The sequence below is a fragment of the Gopherus flavomarginatus genome, chromosome 3, assembly GCF_025201925.1.
Source record: "Gopherus flavomarginatus isolate rGopFla2 chromosome 3, rGopFla2.mat.asm, whole genome shotgun sequence".
NCBI lineage: Eukaryota > Metazoa > Chordata > Testudines > Testudinidae > Gopherus > Gopherus flavomarginatus.
Window position 1 is genome coordinate 61,996,714 of NC_066619.1, and position 19,664 is coordinate 62,016,377.

Here is a 19,664-nt window from a genome sequence, read left to right on the forward strand (position 1 = left end):
GGGGAGATGGTTGAGGGAAGAAACAGGCTGCAGCAGTGGAGACCACTTCAGGGAAGTTGCGGAGCAGCGGGGTGAAGACAAACGGAGCAGTGTGATGGTGATCTTCAGTAGGGGAGGGGCAGCGGAGGAGCGGGGGCACGAACACAGGGGATACAAGGAGAGGCAGCAGAGAGGTGTAAAGAAGGGCTAGAGGGACACCCCAAAAAAAAGGGAAAGAAGCGGCAAAGGGTTTGGGAAGTTACACGGGGGTGGGGGGAGCAGCAAGGGGTTTCCACAGGGAGACATGGAGAAGTACATAGAGGGGGAGATTGGAGCCGGGGAAAAACAGACACGGGAAAGTTCAGGGAGAGATAGGGACAGCGGGAAGACGAATTCAAGCAGTAAAAACTTATCTATCCTCTGACTTAATCAAACTTATATAAATTACAAGCAGCTTATACAAAGTAATAAAACAGGTACAGAATACAACCAGGCAATGGCTTTTTTAAAATCTATCTTAATCAACGACTAGGCAAAACAACAAATATCACAATTCTAAGCAAACTATAACAAGCAACTATACAGAGCAACAGAACAGCAAACTATAACAAGGCAGGTGAAACTTACAAGCTCTACAATCTTAGCAAACTATGACTTATTAAACTAAAAAGCAAAACCTACGGTGCACCTTATGCCATGGGGAAGTTACAGAGGGCAGAGTGGTATGTGCCCAGGATACAGCTCCCAAGGCAGCCCCCAAGGAAGCCAAGGGATGGTGGCTGCAGCAGTGGATACAGCTGAAAGCAGGGAGCGGAGCAGAGCTTAGCAGCTGCACAAGCTTATTTTTAGCAGCAAAGCCCCGCGGAGTTTGAGAGGTTTTAAGACACAGACCAAGGTTTAGCTTGAGTCTGTGTGCTAGGGAAACAGAGCCAGCAGCTAAAGTAATAAAATAAAAGTATGGAAAGTTTTACAGAGGGATTCTTACCAGTCCCCAAGGCAGCAGCAAAGGCAGAAGCAGCAGTAACAACAGAAGAAGCAAGGAGGGCTCGGTACGGTCTTGATAATCAGGAGATCTCTCAGGCAGCAATTCGTTCTTCGTGGGGGGGGGGTTTAAAAACCAGGGGTACGCTCAAAAATAAAACGAGAGCGGAGAAAGGACCCCCCAAAACCCCTGGCTGATCAGGAACCTTTCTGATGTTTGTTTCAAAAATGTCTGTTTTTAAAGGCAAACTTAGGCAGTTTCCCGCCAGTGATCCTGATAGGCTCCCTCTGTCACAGGGGAGGAGGCACAGGGAAAAACTGCAGGTGAGCACAGAGACATGCCTGGGCAGAGTCCTGTGCAATAGGTGACTCAAAAGCACATGAGGCCGATGACTCATGCCCAGGATCTTAAAAACACAATAGGTCTTGCAGCTCTGGACATTGCCTGCCCTACACCAAGCCCAAGTTCAACAAGGTGATAACAGGACTAACCCTTGGACAGGGCAGTGGTCCCACTTAGCATGCAGCACAAGTGGCCATCCCTTTGAGAAGGGCAATGGCTCTTGGTAAACAACTTAAGGGGCCTTCCCTTTGAGAAGGGCAATGGCCCTGGTAAACAACTTAACAGCCAGGGAAGGGCGGCCACAGGAGGAGAACAAAAACAAAATGGAGTAGGGGGACAGCTGTAAGAAACAAAATGGAGTAGGGGGATAGCTGTAACAGACAATGTTTTGTGTTATGCAAAAGCTTAGCATCATTGAGAAATCCAGGAACATTCATAAACTACAGATTGACTTCACCAATTAGGAACGTATACCTTCAGTCAAAGGAAGGTATTTGCACTGTTTCTGGAAATTCTTCATAGTGCTTTTCTCTGCCCACCAACATATTCTTTATCTTGCTCAGCTTCTGCTTCAAACAACTATTCATCCAGGTGCTGTTCTAATCAGAGCACTGAGCCATCTGTGTTTTAGTGGTATAGTTGAACCTGGTGAAGGATGGTATGACACTACATCCCATATTCTTCACAGAAATATTGTTATATGATTATAGCATAACTATGTTTCTTGCAAGATAAGGCATGTGAGATCATTGAAAAGGTTATGATTTACTGGGCTGCTACAAACCACCTCTGACTCATAGCTTTAATAATGCAGGGTCATGTGATTGTCACCTGGTACTGTTCTCCATGATAGAATACCAGTATTTTTCCAGTGAGGGTGGTGGTGGCAGTAGGAACCACACTGGAAAACAAAGGATTCATGCCATATGTAAAACCTATTTAAGGCTGGGGAGTGACTTAATCAGCATTCATTCTTCACTGAATCCCCACCCAGGATGACTGCAGGAAACATCTATAAAACAAAGGAAGTGTGTGCAGGGAGGACTGAACCCAGTCTGGGAAGATGTCTGGCCTTTGAAAAATGCCTGGCGTTTCAAGCTGCATGCAAGAGCAGCTTGCCTTCAAGAACCTCTGCATTCTGCCCAAAACAATATTTAGGGTGAGAAACTACTACTTGTAACCAGGTTTTTGGTATCGTAAGCTTATATTGCATTTTTGTTTTCTTTGCTGGGTAATCTGCTTTGATCCCTTAGATTTGCAATCTTAGATTTTAAGTGATTATATCCTTTGTAGTTAAACTTGTTTTTCTTTTCTCTGAAGCCAGTTTGTGGAATTCATAACTGGAGGGGGACAAAAGTTTGTGTCACTAGGAAATTTAAATGCTATAGAACATGGCACTAAAAATATTCATAGTAAGGCCCTCAGCCACAACTGTTCTGAGGGACATGGCTATTGAAAGAAAAATCTAACTAAGGAACATTGAAGACATTAAGCTATTTGTACTAATTATTTTATTAACAAATAGAGAATGTAAATTCTGTATATGTTAAGTGTCTTTGTTTAAACATTCAGTGCACTAACAGAGCTCACAAGCCTGTTTGAGCTTACAGTACTTAGTAGTGGAACTTATCTTGATCCAATGCAGAATGTAGGATGTGAATGGTGCTCTTAGTTGAATCTTCAACAGGAAATTCAGAAAATACTTGCTTCTCTGGAGAGGGTACAGCGTAACTTGCTAAATCTTCATATTTGGAGATTACATCTTTTTCTTCCTCATTCTTAGCGTTTTCTCTTGAGGTCTTTTCTTCTTGAACAATGTATTTTATTTTCCCTAATACTGTGTTAATAGAGACTGCCTACATACAATAAAGATATAGAGTTTAGTTGAAGAAAACCATAACTTGGAGTTGTTTATTTCAAATATACAGACAGTAACATAAGTACCCTTTATTTTGAAGTTTAATACATACCAATATCTTAGTAATAAAGGCCTCAGTGCTTCGAGGTGCTGACCACTCTGGCCACAGTCCAATACGGTTAAGCATATGAATAGTCCCAGCAAAGTCAGTAAGACTACATATGTGCTTAAAATTAAGTAGAGGCATAAGTGCTTTTTGGATCAGGGCTACTGTGTTTAGCACTTCATAGGATTAAGCTTTTATACATCGGATCAAGCTTTTATACATCAACACAGTAGCCGCACACCTTGTACAGTTGTAGCTAAATGAATTTGATAGTAGGGTCAATGCCATTATGTCTATCAAACATTTAAACAATTACTATTATACATTTATCCAATAGAATGTATTACTATAAATACTAACAACAACTGAAACCTTTCCAGCGCATCATCAAGGATCTGCAACCTATCCTGGAGAACGATCCCTCACTTTCAGACCTTGGGAGACAGGCCAGACTTTGCTTACAGACAGTCCCCCCAATCTAAAGCAAATATTCACCAGCAACTACCCCCACACAACAAACACTAACCCAGGAACCAATCCCTGCAACAAATTTCATTGCCAACTGTCCACATATCTATTCAAGGGACACCATCATAGGACCTAACCATATCAGCAACACCATCAGGGGCTCATCTGCACATCTACCAATGTGATGTATGCCATGTACATTGGCCAAGCCAGACAGCCTCTATGCAAAAGAATAAATGGACGCAAATCAGACATCAAGAATTGTAACATTCGAAAACCAGTAGGAGAGCACTTCAGTCTTCCTGGACGCTCAATAAGACTTAAAAGTGGCCATTCTTCAGCAAAACAGACTTTAGTGAGAAACTGCAGAGCTGGAATTAATTTGCAAACTTAACACCATCAAAGTAGGCCTGAATTAAGACCGGGAGTGGCTAGGTCACTACAAAACGTAATTTCCCTTGTGATATTCACCCCTTCCTGTCAACTGTTGGGAATGGGCTACATCCAAGCTGATTGAATTGGCCTCGTTAGCACTGACCCCCCATGTGGTAAGGCAACTCCCATTTTTTCATGTGCTGTATATTTATACCTACCTACTGTATTTTTCACTCCACACATCTGATGAAGTGGGTTATATGCCCAAATAAATTTATTAATCTCTAAGGTGCCACCAGAACTCCTCATTTTTACTTGCAACCAGTTCCTCTATTAAAGGTCTGCTCCTGCTCCCACTGAAATCAGTAAGTTTCACCCTCCACTGACTTACGTGTCAGCAAGTTTGGCCCCAAAAGCTTATCAAACGGCAAGAAATCAAACATTTTTGGTGACCGATTTTACATCTTATCAGCTCAAATGTACCTGACTGAGGGATGTCACTGGAGTCTCACTGTTAGTTACTTCCACACATTTGGTGTTCTCTCATGTCTATTGCTGAAATTTGCATCAGAAATGAACTCTACAGTGAGGTTATAGAGTGAGGTGTTCTTACAGAAAAGGAAGGAAGCCACAGCAGTCTAATTAATTTGTGTTCAAACATTGTTTTTGTCCTACATTTGGGCCTTTGAAAGTTGAGCAATATGTACTCAAAAATATTCCAACTTTATATATTTGTCACAAAATAAGACAATGTTTTATTTCCTGATTTAAGATAATATTGCTGACAGACCTATAGTATAGAACACTAGAAAATACTAATGAGATTGTAGCCACAAGAGCTGGAAAAATACTGAAAGATACATTATGAAACTTCTATTAGATCGGTGGTTCCCAAACTTTAACAACCTGTTACCTCCTTTCACTAAAATGTCAAGTCTCATAAACCCCCTCCTAAAAATGAATATTTCCAGGGATTTTCGCCTTTACCTGTGTATAAATTATAAAAGCAGTGATCTTGGAAATATAAAATTGGTTTTTATGACATTACACACTATTTATTATTCATTATTATTGATCAATACAGTATTTTTTTACATTATGAAAATGGCAACACTTTTCCAAGTTCTCACTTTCATAGCTTGTATCACTTTGAATAAGCCTGTTATAAGACAGGACTCCTATGTTTCATCAAGGAGTATCAAATACCTTCATGCTGTTTTACATCTAAGAAGCCAACTCAAAGAGTTCCTCCTACACAGGCACTCAGGTCTTGAGCAGTCCAGGCAAACAACGCACGTTACAACAAAGCTTAAAACTCGTTCTTCATAATATTTTAAAAACAGCAAAAAATATCCACCTCCCTTTCCATTTCTTATAAGGAGTCTTGAAGCTTAAATCTCCTCAGTGTGATAGACATGCTTGCTTTGATCTGTTTCTTGGAAGTCCAGGGGCTCCGGGCTGCTGGTCCTGTGCTGCCCAGGGTCCCTAGGGACAGCTCTGTCCATCATTAGGGATTTTTTTTCCAGAGAACCCCCTGTAACATTTTGCAAACCTCAGTTTGGGAACCATTGTACTAGACAAATAATTCATCTTTCTGATACCTGCTTTTTATTTTTCAGGCTTCTAAACATATAGGCAATTGATTATAATTAAGCAATAAGAAACTGAACAGGTCCTGGAACAGAACATCTAGCAACATATTTGGATGTGCAAACCCAATCCTGCCAGTTCCCAAGGTACCTTGAGTCCCATAGAATTAAATGAGAACGAGAGCACTCAGTTCCTTGCAGGATAGGATGGAGCCTGTAATGAGTCAAGTAGGGAGCTATGCTGTAACATGCTGAATGTCTCTTGCAAAGAGCTGGATGTTCTTAGATCCCATTGCTGGAAGTGGGTGTTAGCACTCAGCACTTCACACAAATCAGGTTTTATGTGAAGTAGAATAGTGCCTCTGCTCCCTACAATGTGCAAATAACCACCAGTCTGGATATCTTAGGATGCCTGGAGTGGGTTAATTTTGTTTATAAATATTTTCTAAACTTTTTTTTAATCTAGTAGTACCCAAAGACCCTGATTGGGATTGGGTCCCCATTGTGTTGGATGCTATACACACCTAGAAAAGATGTGATCCATGCCCTGAAGCGTTAACAATCTCAAGACACAAACAGATACAGGGGAAAAATATATTAAGTTGATATAATCATTGTAGGTGGGTGGTGTCAATAGGTTGAAACTTGCCATTATACGACCCTGTTTTCAGCTGCTTATATTTTTGCCAAATTTTAATTGTTAGGGCTGGTGTTTTCCATGCCAGGTGCCTGGATTTTTTTTTTGTTTCTAAATTTAATCCAAAATAGTTCAGTCATTTCTGAGAACTAGAGTAGGGGGAAATATTTTGCCATTTAATAAAAATTTTGGTCACTTTCTTTGAGAAGTTCTAGAGCCCCCAGGCTTTGGAGCAGGGACTTTGAATTTGGCAGGCATTGGCTTTGTGTCAGGGATGTATCTATCAAATCTATCACATATGGTCAAGTTAGAAATCTTGAAAAATCCCCATTCACCCATGCTTAGAAGAGATGACAGAGTTTAGCAGCTAAAATCACCAAGATTCAATCCTCATTGAACATAGAGAACTGAGATTGGATGAAGAACCTGGGAAGGCACAGGGAGTCGAGGAGAAAATGAGGGGGAAGATAGATCAAAGGAGGAGGCAGGGATCTGAGACCGTGAGTGAGGAGATGAGACACAGGAGTCAGGTTGGTTGTTGGGAGCTGGGACTGATTGGGCAAGTAGTTGAGGAAAGATTTGGATGGGGAGCCTGGAAGTGGTGACTAGGACTGAGTGGGCAAGAATAATAGGATGAGAAGTCTATGGAGTGGAGACTGGGGCTTATTAGGGAAAGAATAGGATTGGGAGAAGGAGTTGAGTAGGGAAGAAGCAGTTCATGCACTTACAAACTAACAAGAACTTTTGTTATAAATTGGGGCCTTATCGGTTAGGAGAAACAGCAGGAGAAAGGCGTGGTTATATTGGTCAATCACAGGATGACTATGAGCTGCCAATGTGATGTGGCTGTGAAAAAGGCTAATACAATCCTAGGATGAATCAGGTGAGGTATTTGCAGTAGAGGTAAGGAAGTGTTATTGCCATTATACAGGCACTGGTGAGACCTCATCTGGAATACTGTGTGCAGTTCTGGTTTCCCACATTTAAAAACAATGAATTCAAACGGGAACAGGTGCAGAGAAGGACTCCAGTAAGATGGAAATAGAGAACCAACCTTATGAGAGGAGACTTAAGGAGCTTGGTTTGTTTAGCCTAAAAAAACAAACAAAGGCTGAGGGTGCTCTATAAATACATCAAAGGGATAAACACCAGAGAGAGAGAAGTTATTTAGGGGCCAACATGGGCACAAGTTTAGGCTTGAAATTAGACAAAGGTTTCTAACTGTGAGAGAAGTGAAATTCTGGAACAGCCGTCCAAGGGGAGTAGTGATGGCAAAACACCTAATTTGCTTCAAGACTGAGCTAGATAAATTTATGGAGGGGATGGTATGATGAGATTGTATACCATGCCATATGTCCATCTGTGACTGGTATTACCAAATATCTTAAATGGCTGGAGATGAGACACTAAATGGGAAGGACTAGGAGTTATGCGTTACATTCTTTCCTAGGTGTCTGGCTGGTGGGTCTTGCCCATATACTCAGGGTCTAACTGATTGTCACAGTTCCCAAACCAAACATCGCAGACTCTGGGGGGTTTTCACCTTCCTCTGCAGCATGGAACATGGGTTATTTGCTGATTTTAACCAGAGTTAATTATGGGTTCTGTGTAATTCAAAGTCTTGAAATTAAAATTTGAGTAGCTTAGTAACTCAGAGGTTGTGACAGGAGTGCGTGAGTGAGGTTCTGTGGCCTGTGATGTGCCGGAGGTCATACTAGATGATCATGATGGAACCTTCCAACCTTAAAGTCTATGAGACAGGTTAGAGGGGATGGGTCGGGGGGGCAAATAATCCCGAGTAAAGAATCAGAAAATCATTAGCCACAAATTCATGACACACAATTTAATGCAGCATTGAAAAATAATAGTGTCCCATTTATCCAGGGTAAGTAGTTGGTGGTTTTATGGATTCTTTTAATTTGTGTTTTTAAATAAGTGAGTAAATATCATTAGTTTTTCCATCATCAACATAGAGGACAGAGGAGTAGATTTTTATGTCTTGGTTTGTGACCAGGTTTGCAAAGCTGCCTAAACATGTACATGATACACTCAAATGCAACTTGAGTAAAATAACCATTTCATTCCGCCTGTCATGCGGCTACCTGTTTGAAAAGAACAGAGGGAAAACTGAAATGCTCATTGTTGATTACAACATTTAAACCTTATTCTGATGGGTACATTACTATAGCATGAATATTAAGAAACTGAATTGATCAAAAAATGCCTGATACTGTCCCCTTTACCCAATTTGTAGTACCTTATGCTGCACATAGTCCAAGTGGTTTCACATATGGAGTATGGCACTACGCACTGTGGGTAAGGGTGGCAGAATCAGGTGCAGAACTAAGACGCTTATACTTACCACGTAAATTAGTGCTGCGTAGGAAGCACACATTATGCTGGTGAGAGCAGTCTTTGCTGGATAGGAGATCACATCAAACAGGGAAAATGTTCTACTCTGAAGGAAAAATCCTTTTTAAAAACAGGTTTTTTGCTGCCATAATATCAATGCTGCTCAACAGAATAAAATTTTAAGAGCAGTTCCCTATATCTATATCCACTTTTGAAATGTCTATATTTACATTATTTTTGTCATCTGTGTGGGTCACCAGAACATAGAGGAATCACAAGCATCTATTACAGCCCTTCTACCAGCCTGTCTATTCTGACTCAGCAGGCCTTCTGTGGGTTATAGGAGAAAGTAGCAGTGGAGGAGGAGAGTTAATGCTACTGCAGAGCTGGCTAAGCTCTCTCTCCATGTGGAAGGAGGAGAACTACGTACATAAGGTCTTCTCCACTTACAGATATTGGGTGCAATCAGAGCACGTGTCTGTATAGTCAGTCCTCATTCAGGCAAAATACCTATGTTTTGGCCCAGCGAGCTTGTTAACTGAATGAGTTAACCAATGGTTTCAGGATTTGTACCCGTATGAATTACTGTGTAATAGAGGGGGGAAAAAATGAGATCAAGATGGTAAAGTTTCCAGTTTTAAACACACTAACTTGAATGAACAGTGGAATAGAACTTCTAACTGAAAATAGTTTGAAAACCTGATATACATTGCAGGTAAAGAATGTCAGAATATCTCCTAAATAATTAATATTTGAATGAATGCTCCCATACCTGATTTTTATAGAGAGGCTGCTTTGGTATGTTTACATTTTTCAGAAGACGATGAGACAGAGTATTTAACTCTGCAAAATTTTGTACAATTTTTGGCTGCAAGGCTTTGGCAACAGATTTTGAAGATGTTGATATTCTGTTTAGCCCATTAATAACTCTTACTCCAGGAGATGAAGAGAATGCACTTGCCACAACTGATCTGGATGCTTGTCGAATGGGAACAATTTCCTGAAAGGGAAGTGTTTGAGAAACGATATGGCATATGGTTCTAAAATGAATCTTTGAATATCCTGACTTTATGGAGAGTGAAAGGCCATTCCAAAAATAATCCTTTGATACCGAAGCTATGCAGAGATACAAGCTATTTTATTAAAAGCTCAGTTAGTTATTCTTCATCTAACTCTACAAATAATAATGAGCACATAATGACTTGAATTGTGACAATATCCAAGACGCTATATAAACACATAGGAAGAGATAATCTTGCCCCATGTTCATATAGAAAGTACCAGAATATTTTACACTTAGTGTCTTGGAAAACATACATTTATGTAGCACAGTTAGCATCTAGAAGAAAAAGCTTTTGTAGTTCCTGTTTGGCCTGTAGGCACAAGACTACCCTTCTCCTGTAATAAATGTATGGCCTTTGCAGTATTCCCAGCCCTACAGTGGCTCAGCAAGCAGGAAAGTGCAGCTATCATCTGAATTTGAAAAGTACTTTACTTCCTTGGGAGGTGCTGACTCCAACATCCATAGGAGACTCAGCATCAAAAGCAAATCTAAAAATATAAATTTGGGAGATGCAGGTGTGCTAGCTGAGAGAGTATCAGCTCAGAACATAAAGGGCCTAATAGTGGTTGTATTAGGTTAAATTGAGACTACAATTGATATGAGCCGAAAGAGTTTAATGGTTTATTGTTGGTGATTTACCAATGGATTTTAATTACAACATTGCCACCTGGTAATACAATGATGGGCATAGTAGAAATGCTTAAGATATAGAAATAGAACATGCCTCTATTTGTATACATTTTAAAATAAGTTCTACTCATCTGCTCATCTCTGAACGCATTTTCCCTTGCTTCTCTGCTCTGACAATGCCAGCCTTGACTGAGCGCACTTCTCCCACACACACACTTCTTTCTTCCATGATGCCACTTACGCATGGAATGTCATTCCTGAGCTGACAAATAAAGACACTACTCTCCCCTTCAAATCCCTCCTTTTCCTCCACTTCTTCCAGGACACTTACTAAAAACTGGCAAGCTAATAGTACACATTGCAGGTTGAGGGGCTGTCAGCATATACAGCTGACATATTAAACTACCAAGAGGTTCCTATTATCGCATTGATAATACTTTGCTTATATGCTAGCCTGTAAGTGACTTTTTAGATTTTAAGCTCTTCAGGGAAAAGCCATCTGTATTTATATAGCACTTAACATAGATTCACAGACTTTAAGACCAGAAGGGATCATCCCTTTTAGTTGGGCTTCCTGCACTTTTCAGGCCACATAAGCTCACCCACCCACTTCTGTAATAGGCCTATAACCTCTGGCTGAGTTATTGAAGTCCTCAGATATTGATTTAAAGATCAAGGGGGACCCAGTTCTGATTGGAGCCTTTGCGTATTAACCTATTACAAGTAACATAAAACATGAAGCCTGACAAAATCTTTCATCCGTGCTTTTCTGGTAGTTATCACTTAGAAATCTGACCTTGCATCCTACAGCCCAAAGGGATTCAAACAAATGTTAAAGAACACACTAATCAATTGATTAGTGTGAAGTTTACCCTAATGTGGGGGTGGGGAGCACAAGGCCTTTTGCACCACTTAAGCCCCATGGTGATTGTACTGTGGTCAAAGAGATTGTAGAGGGTTCTCTGAACCTCATCCTTCATACTCTATAGGGGAGCTCTGAATTGGCTGTATAATGGACCACATGATCAGTAATTAGAGGGATACAATGATCCAAGTAGCTAGGTAAAATGTAGCATCAGTCATTTTTCCTGTCCATATACTGGAATAGTAGCCTGATCACAGGGTGACTGCGTGAGAAAGATCCAAGTATGAGCACTCCATAGCAGTCTTCCCTCCACAATTCTAACCACTTGAATTTTGTTCAGTGGGGATGATGAATTTCAGTGACTGCACTAAATGAGAGAAATAGTTCCTTACATGTGTAAGATATAAAGATGTGTTTCTGTATGCTCTGTAGTGACCTGTATTTCATCTGATATTGGTCAGAGGTGCAACTTCCATTGATTTTTTTTTTTAAATGGGAGTCCTGTAACTAAAGCAGGGGTCAGCAACCTTTCAGAACTGGTGTGCTGAGTCTTCATTTATTCACTCTGATTTAAGGTTTTGTGTGCCAGTAATACATTTTAACGTTTTAGAAGGTCTCTTTCTATAAGTCTATAATATATAACTAAACTATTGTTGTATGTAAAGTAAATAAGGTTTTTAAAATGTTTAAGAAGCTTCATTTAAAATTAAATTAAAATGCAGAGCACCCAGACCGTTGGCCAGGACACGGGCAGTGTGAGTGCCACTGAAAATCAGCTCGCGTGCCGTGCCACCTTCGGCACCCATGCCATAAGTTGCCTACCCCTGAACTAAATCCTATGCAATGTTGCTTGAAAAAAAATGCGAGGTAGATTCTCAGATGTAAATTGCCGTAGTCCCATTGAAATCAATGGAGTTATGACGATTGACACCAGATGAGGATCTGCCTTAAATGTTTTGTACCATTGTCTATGTGATAAAAACAAAAAAACCCACATAAGCTTCTCAAAACATTTAGAAAGGAATGTGCATTGAAATGGAACACAGGATCCGGTCCAAGAGGTGACTATAATAGCTGAACCGCTCAGTAATAGCAACCATAATGTAATTAAATTTAACATCATTGTGTAATGCAAAGAAACTGTAATAACCTAGTAATAACCTAGTCCCAGATTTGGACCTTAGCGTCCAAAATATGGGGGTTAGCATGAAAACCTCCAAGCTTAGTTACCTGCTTGGTCCTGGTACCTGCTGCCACCACCCAAAAAATTAGAGTGTTTTGGGGCACTCTGGTCCCTCTGTAAAACCTTCCCTGGGGACCCCAAGACCCAAATCCCTTGAGTCTCACAACAAAGGGAAATAATCCTTTTTCCCTTCCCCCCTCCAGGTGCTCCTGGAGAGATACACAGACACAAGCTCTGTGAAACTACACAGAGAGACTCCCCCTCTCTGTTCCCAATCCTGAAAACAAAAAGTACTTTCCTATTCCCCCAGAGGGAATGCAAAATCTGGCTAGCAATCCAACACACAGATCTCCCCTTGACTTCTTCCTCCCACCAATTCCCTGGTGAGTACAGACTCAATTTCCCTGAAGTAAAGAAAAACTCCAACAGGTCTTAAAAGAGAGCTTTATATAAAAAGAAAGAAAAATACAAACGAATGTTCTCTCTGTATTAAGATGATACAACACAGGGTCAATTGCTTAAAAGAATATTGAATAAACAGCCTTATTCAAAAGAATACAAATCAAAGCACTCCAGCACTTATATTCATGCAAATACCAAAGAAAAGAAACCATAGAACTTACTATCTGATCTCTTTGTCCTTACACTTAGAAACAGAAGATTAGAAAGTAGAACTACTTCTCCAAAGCTCAGAGAAAGCAGGCAGACGACAAAAGACTCAGACACTCAAATCCCTCCACCCAAAGTTGAAAAAATCCGGTTTCCTGATTGGTCCTCTGGTCAAGTGCTTCAGGTGAAAGAGACATTAACCCTTAGCTATCTGTTTATGACAGAAACCTATCACAGTAGCATTTAATTTTAAAAAGGAGAATTACACAAAAGTTAGGAGCCTAGTTAAATGGAAATTAAAAGGAATAGTCACAAGTGTGAAATGCCTGCAAACTGCATGGAGACCATTTAAAAACACCATAGTAGAGGCTCAAATGAAATGTATGCCCTAAATAATAATAAAAAAACTGTAAGAGGACCACACTACTGTGGCTAAACAGCAGAGTGAAAGAGGATGGGGGGGGGGGGACTTTAAAAATTGGAAGTAAAATCCTAGTGAGGAAAATGGAAAAGCTTAAACTCTGTCAAATGTAATAATATATATAAGGCAGGGCAAGACTTTTTTTTTTGAAGAACTAGCTAAGGGCAAAAAAACTAATTGCAATTTTTTAAAGTATATCAGAAGCAGGAAGCCTGCCAAACAGTCAATGGGGCTGTCATAAACAGATGGTTAAGGGTTAATGCCTCTTTTACCTATAAAGGGTTAAAAAGTTTACCTAGCCTAGCTAACACCTGACCAGAGGAACCAATGGGGGAACAAGATGTTTCAAAAGGAAGGAGGGAAGTTTTTCTTTTGTTTAGAGTTTCAGTTTCAGCAGGAGTGAAAAAGATCAAGGAACCAGCCTCTTATCAGAGTAGTAAATTTTAGAAAGGAATAAATAGGTTTATGTTTATTTCTTTGTAACTTGTCTTATGCAAATAGAGGTAGAATCAAATTGGGTATTTTTTTTTGTGTAACTAAATTTGTGCCCAGGGGAACATCCTCTGTGTTTTGAATCTGTTGTCTGTAAGAGTAGCTGGTATGCTAATCTCTTCCAGAGGGTTTTCTTTTATCTTTCTTTTATTTAATTAAAAGCCTTTTCTTAATATCTGATTGATTTTTCCTTGTTTTTAGATCCAAGGAGATTGGATCTGGACTCACCAGGGAATTGGTGGGAGAACGGAGGGGGAATGGTTGATTTCTCCTTGTTTTTAGATCCAAGGAGATTGGATCTGGACTCACCAGGGAATTGGTGGGAGAACGGAGGGGGAATGGTTGATTTCTCCTTGTTTTTAGATCCAAGGAGATTGGATCTGGACTCACCAGGGAATTGGTGAAGGAGTCTCTCAAGGCTACCCAGGAAGGGGAAGGTTTTAGGGGGACAGGGAGTGATCCAGACACTGAAATTCTGGATAGTAGCAGTGATACCAGATCTAAGCTAGTAATTAAGCTTAGAAGTGTCCATGCAGGTCCCCACATCTGTACCCTAAAGTTCAGAGTGGGGAAGGAACCTTGACAGGGGCCACTGGATGGTTGAGGTGCTAAAGGAGCACTTAAGGAAGATGGGGCTGTTGCAGAGAAGCTAAATGAATTCTTTGTATCAGTCTTCACTGCAGAGGCTATGGGGGAGATCTCTACACCTTTGCTGATCTTCTTATGTGAAGAATCTGATGAACTGTTCCAGATTGAGGTGTCAATAGAAAAGGTTTTGGAACAAACTGATAAATTAAACAGTAAATAACTCACTAGAACCAGATGGTATTCACCCAAGAGTTCTGAAGGAACTCAAATATGAAATTGCAGAACTAACTAAGATATGTAACTTGTCACTTCAAATCAGCTTCTGTACAAGATAACTGGAGGGTAGCTAACGTAACTTGGATTTTTAAAAAAGGCCCAAGTGCAATCCTGGCGCTTACAGGCCAGTAAGCTTAACTTCAGCACCAGGAAAATTGATTGAAACTGTAGTAAAGAACAAAATTATCAGCCACACAGGCATCAGCAAAACAAGCAGGTGCTTGGGGCGGCACATTTCTAAGGGCGGCATTCTGGCGCCGGCCATTATAGGTGCCGACTCCAAGGCATGGGGAAAAAGTGCCCCCACCATCCAAGCTTGCCTTCACTCCGCCTGCTCCCCTGAGCACGCCACTGCTGCTTCGCTTCTCCCCCCTCCCTCCCAGGCTTGCTGCGTGCGAAACAGCTGTTTCGCACAGCAAGTCTGAGAGGGAGGAGAAGCCGAGTGGCGGAGCACTCAGGGGAGGCAGAAGTGGTGGAGTGGAGGTGAGCTGGATCGGGGAGTGATTCTTCTACCCCCCGTTACTTCCTCTGCCCCACCACGCTAGCTCACCTCTGCTCCGCCTGCTCCCCTAAACATGCCGCCACTCCGCTTCTCCCCCCTCCCTCCAAGGCTTGCTGTGTGTGAGAGGGAGGGGGAGAAGCGGCGCAGCGGCAGACCTGGGGGAGCAGGCAGAGCGGAGGTGAGCTAGGGCAGGAGGTCGTGGGGGGCCCCAGGAAGCAATGGGGGGGTGGAAATGCAGCACACCTGTGGGAGGAGGCAGGGCTGGGGATTTGGGGAAGGGATTGAGTTGGGACAGGGCCGGTGAGCACAAAAAAAAGGCGGAGGCACCACAGTTTTTTTTTTTTTTGCTTGGGCTGGCAAAAATCCTAGAGCTGGCCCTGATAGAGAAGACGAACTAGTGGAGGGTTTCAAAGAGAGAGCAAGGTGATGTGTAAGGAAATTGATCTTTGCATCAGCATTCTGCATAGATACGAGCAGGAAGAGATTTACTTCGTCACGGCAAGTGAGAAGGATGTGGCAGTAATAGAGATATGAGATGAGACCTTGGACAAGAGTTGTAGCTGTATAAATGGACAGGAAATCTTAAGAGTTGTTATGTGGAAAGAAACAGCAAAATTTAGATATAGCTTGGATGTGAAGACGAAAAGACAGGTCTGAATTTAAGATAACATATAGTGGAAAAGATTAAGAACTCTGTTTCAGCCATGCTGATCTTCAGCTGATTGCTTCATGGATTCTAGCCAGTATCAGAGAGGCAGACCATGGTTTTAATTTAGACAGAATGGGACAGGCCTGGAGCAGAGAGGTAGATTTGTGAGTCGTCAGGATAGAGATGGTAGTTGAATTTGTATTTATGAATGAGATTTAAGAGGTAAGTGTGGAGAGAGAAAAGAAAGGGATGAAGGACAGAGCCCCATGGATCCCCTACAGAAAGTTGGAGAGGGAATGAGGAGGATCTTCCAAAGGACACACTAAAGAACAATTAGAGAGGTGGGAGGAGAATCAGGAAAGGACAGAGTCACAGAAAGCAAGGATGGACAAGATTTCAAGAGCATTAGCAATTTTCAGTTAAGTGCAAAGGACAGAAGCTGGTTGGATACGGTCTAGGACGGAACTGGAGGTGAGGACTCTGAACATGCCGTTTACGTTTGCTGTCTAATGAGCTTAAAGGCGAAAGGGAAAAGGGAGGATGCGGCACTAACTGGAGAGGCAAGTTGGATCAAGGGTCGACTGAGACTAAAGCTTGCTTGCATTGTGAGGGGAAAGCGTCAGGAATCAGGATCTGCTGCAAAACTAGTCTCAAGGCAGCTTCCTCAATACATTTGGCCTGCAACAGTTATCTGATTGGCTATGCCACCTGATTGGCTGCAGGGGGCAGCAGGCTGGCTTTTGGGACATTGGCTCAATGTTCATGCCCACCACTGTGATTGCTCCTGTTACCTTATTCCTGCCTTATACCCAGCCTGGTTTCTGGCCTGCCTCTGCCTTCAGCCCCTCCTTGCTGGTTACCCTGCTTGCTTCAGTTCCTGACCTTGGTTTGATCCTGGGCCCTGGCTTCCCACTACTGACTCTGACCCTAGTCCTTGGTTCCGGATGCCTGCTCTGACCACTACGCTAGACTGCCCTCATCCAGTCAACTGAGCCAGAGGCACACAAGAGGTCAAGAAGAGTAAGGGAAGGAATGAGAGTGGGCATGAGGGAAATCAAACAGGATGGGATGGGATCATTGGGGCAAGAGGTAGGCTTAGAGGAGGAGAACAGATGAGAAACTTCTGTGTCTGTGACAGAGAGGAGGAAGAGAGAGTTGTAGAAAAAGATGGAAAGTCATATTGTATTTTGTCAATTTTCTCATGGAAGAAATTGGCAAGAACTTGTGCATAGAGAAGTGCAGGTAGGACGAGAGGGTTTGAGGACTTATCAGAGGTGGTTGGGATTGTGGACTTGAGATTCAATTAAATTGTCTAAGTGGAGTTGTTTAGCTAGGAAGATGGCAGAACTGAAGGAGAAGAGAATGAATTTGTAATGCTAGAAGTCAACCTAGTCACAGCATTTCTGCCAGAGATGCTCTGCCTCCTGATAGCAGGAACAGAGGAAGCAGATGTTAAGTATTTCAGGCAATAACTTCTTACAGGCCTTCTTCTCCCAATTTTATTTCTATAAGAGGAATTAGAATTGATGTCCTGCTTCATGGTCTGATTTGCCAGTATCAGTGGAATTGGAAGTGTAGAAGGAGTTGAGGATCTATCACAGTAGAATCTGAGCACCTCACAAGCCTTAATGGATTTTTACCTTCACAGCATCTCTGTGAAATAGGGAAATTTTAATCACCATTTCATAGATGAGGCTGCATCCACAAAGATTTTGGGCATCTAACTGCCACTTGAGGCAGTTTAAGATTCTTAAATTAAGATTCTCAAAACTTCCACTCAGCTGCCCACAAATTACCTCGGCACCTACATGTCTGCTGATAAATTCCCCTAGATTTCTGCCAGTGGGTATGCATGGAGCCATCTAAATCCTGATGCTATAAAGCAGCTCAGGCCATTCCCCCACTTATTTCACCTACAATGTCCAATTCAGAGGTCAGTTTCCAGATTGAGCCCAGCACAAAATGAAAGTGGAGAAGCCCCACCAGAGAAAGAGTGAGACATGACTCTAGAGCCTAGAGATTAGAGCACACACCCAGGTTCCAGTCCCTGCTCCAATAACTATTTAAAGACTAAATATCACTATCAGCAGAACATGTCTTATTAAATAATAGTAGATAAAACACATAATATTTTGAACAAGAAGGGGAAATTCCTTTATCAGAAATTTAATGGCAATCAAATACAGTAGTTCAGTACGCTTACCTGGTTTGACTGTTGCATTCCAATTATGGTTGGAAATTCATCCTTAATCTCATCTATAATCTCCATAACTGCTCTCTGGATTAGGTAAACTGAGGTAAAAAAGAAGGAATTAAAGATTCAATTCAAAACCTCCTAATCAATTAAACAAAGTGGTGGTAACATATACAAATAGATAGGACAAGGAAGGTTTGGAGGTTTAAAATGGATCATAGCCAGGATTGCATACCTTGTCCAGAAAATCTTTTGATCACCTGCCCACATATCCATCCGATTGGTTTGATGGGCATCATGTCCTAGAGTGAGTTCCTGAATCCTAAACTCCAGTTACCTCACAAGATTAATCCAGCTAGATGCTCAGATCACAAATGAGCACACCATGTCCCCCCTCCCCCACATGAACATCACCATATCCAGGCAGGGAGCCTTTATGACAGCACAGTGGATCTCTTAGATACTCACTTGATGCTCCTATCAGGAAAAAAAAATCTGTACTTTTCACAAGTTGCCATGTAAATGATCACATTTCTTCTAAGTTTTGCATAAGGATACACTGTTTTACATCTTGCTCTTCTAGTATCCTAAATCCATGGGCTTGGGGTTAAACAAAATAAAGATCTGATTTCCTTTGTCTTCAAGTTCAAGGTAAACAAACGAAAGTCTCCATCCCTTTCCTTAAGTTTTAAAACAAGCAAGAGAATAGTTGTTGTCCTTTGCATGTTGTCATAACTAGAAAGGGAAGGGTAACAACCCTCCTGTATACAGTACTATAAAATCCCTTTTGGCCAGAGGCACCAAAATCCTTTTACCTATAAAGGGTTAAGAAGCTCAGATAACCTGGCTGACACCTGACCCAAAGGACCAATAAGGGGACAAGATGCTTTCAAATCTTGGGCAGGGGGAGGATTGTGTGTGTGCCCTTTGTTTTGGGATGTGTTCACTCTTGGGACTAAGAGGGACTGATCATCAATCCATGTTCTCCAAATCTTTCTGCACAATTCTCTCATATTTCAAACTTGTAAGTAACAGCCAGGCAAGGTGTGTTAGTTTTATCTTTGTTTTTCTCAACCTGTAAGTGTTCCTTTTGCTAGAAGGTTTACTTCTGTTTGCTGTAACTTTGAATCTAAGGCTAGAGTGGGTTCCTCTGGGCTCTTTGAATCTGATTACCCTGTAAAGTTATTTTTCATCCTGATTTTACAGAGATGATTTTTACCTTTTTCTTTAATTAAAATTCTTCTTTTAAGAACCTGATTGATTTTTCATTGTTTTAAGATCCAAGAGTTTTGGATCTGTGTTCACCAGGATTAATTGGTGAGGGTATACTCTCAAGCCCACCCAGGAAAAGGGGTATAAGGACTTTTGGGGGAGGAATTAGTCTCAGAAATCTGCCCAGGAAAGGGGGGATTAGGGACTTGGCAAACATTTGGGAAAAGGCAGAGTTTCAAGTGGCTCTCCCCTAAGATTTGGGGCACGCTTGGTGGTGGCAGCTTACTGTTAA

At 41.5% G+C, this 19,664-nt stretch overlaps 2 protein-coding genes across 10 annotated transcripts in view; one reads left to right on the forward strand and one right to left on the reverse strand.

Annotated features, from left to right (window-relative positions):
- The window catches only part of RFESD (Rieske Fe-S domain containing), a 29,871-nt gene that overhangs the window by 4,931 nt on the left and 5,276 nt on the right, over positions 1–19,664 (forward strand). For 2 of the 9 annotated variants that reach the window (XR_007773139.1, XR_007773137.1), the window contains exons 5-6: positions 2,298–2,462; positions 5,730–5,846. The exons of 2 other annotated variants lie outside the window; for them this stretch is intronic. Coding sequence is in view for 1 of the 7 variants with exons in the window: in XM_050943944.1 (XP_050799901.1) it covers positions 2,298–2,321 (24 nt within the window). In the remaining 6 variants the exon portion in view is untranslated. Of the gene's footprint in view, positions 1–2,297; positions 3,204–5,729; positions 5,847–19,664 lie in introns of those variants that run through there. 5 more of the 9 variants (XR_007773141.1, XR_007773140.1, XM_050943944.1 and 2 more) reach the window with 3 other exon arrangements.
- On the reverse strand, positions 2,917–18,631 carry SPATA9 (spermatogenesis associated 9). Its single transcript, XM_050943755.1, has 5 exons — positions 18,396–18,631; positions 18,170–18,258; positions 9,461–9,688; positions 8,699–8,794; positions 2,917–3,159 (listed from the first exon to the last, which is right to left on the reverse strand). The coding sequence occupies exons 1-5, from the start codon at positions 18,457–18,459 to the stop codon at positions 2,917–2,919; spliced, it is 720 nt and encodes a 239-aa protein (XP_050799712.1). The 5' UTR covers positions 18,460–18,631.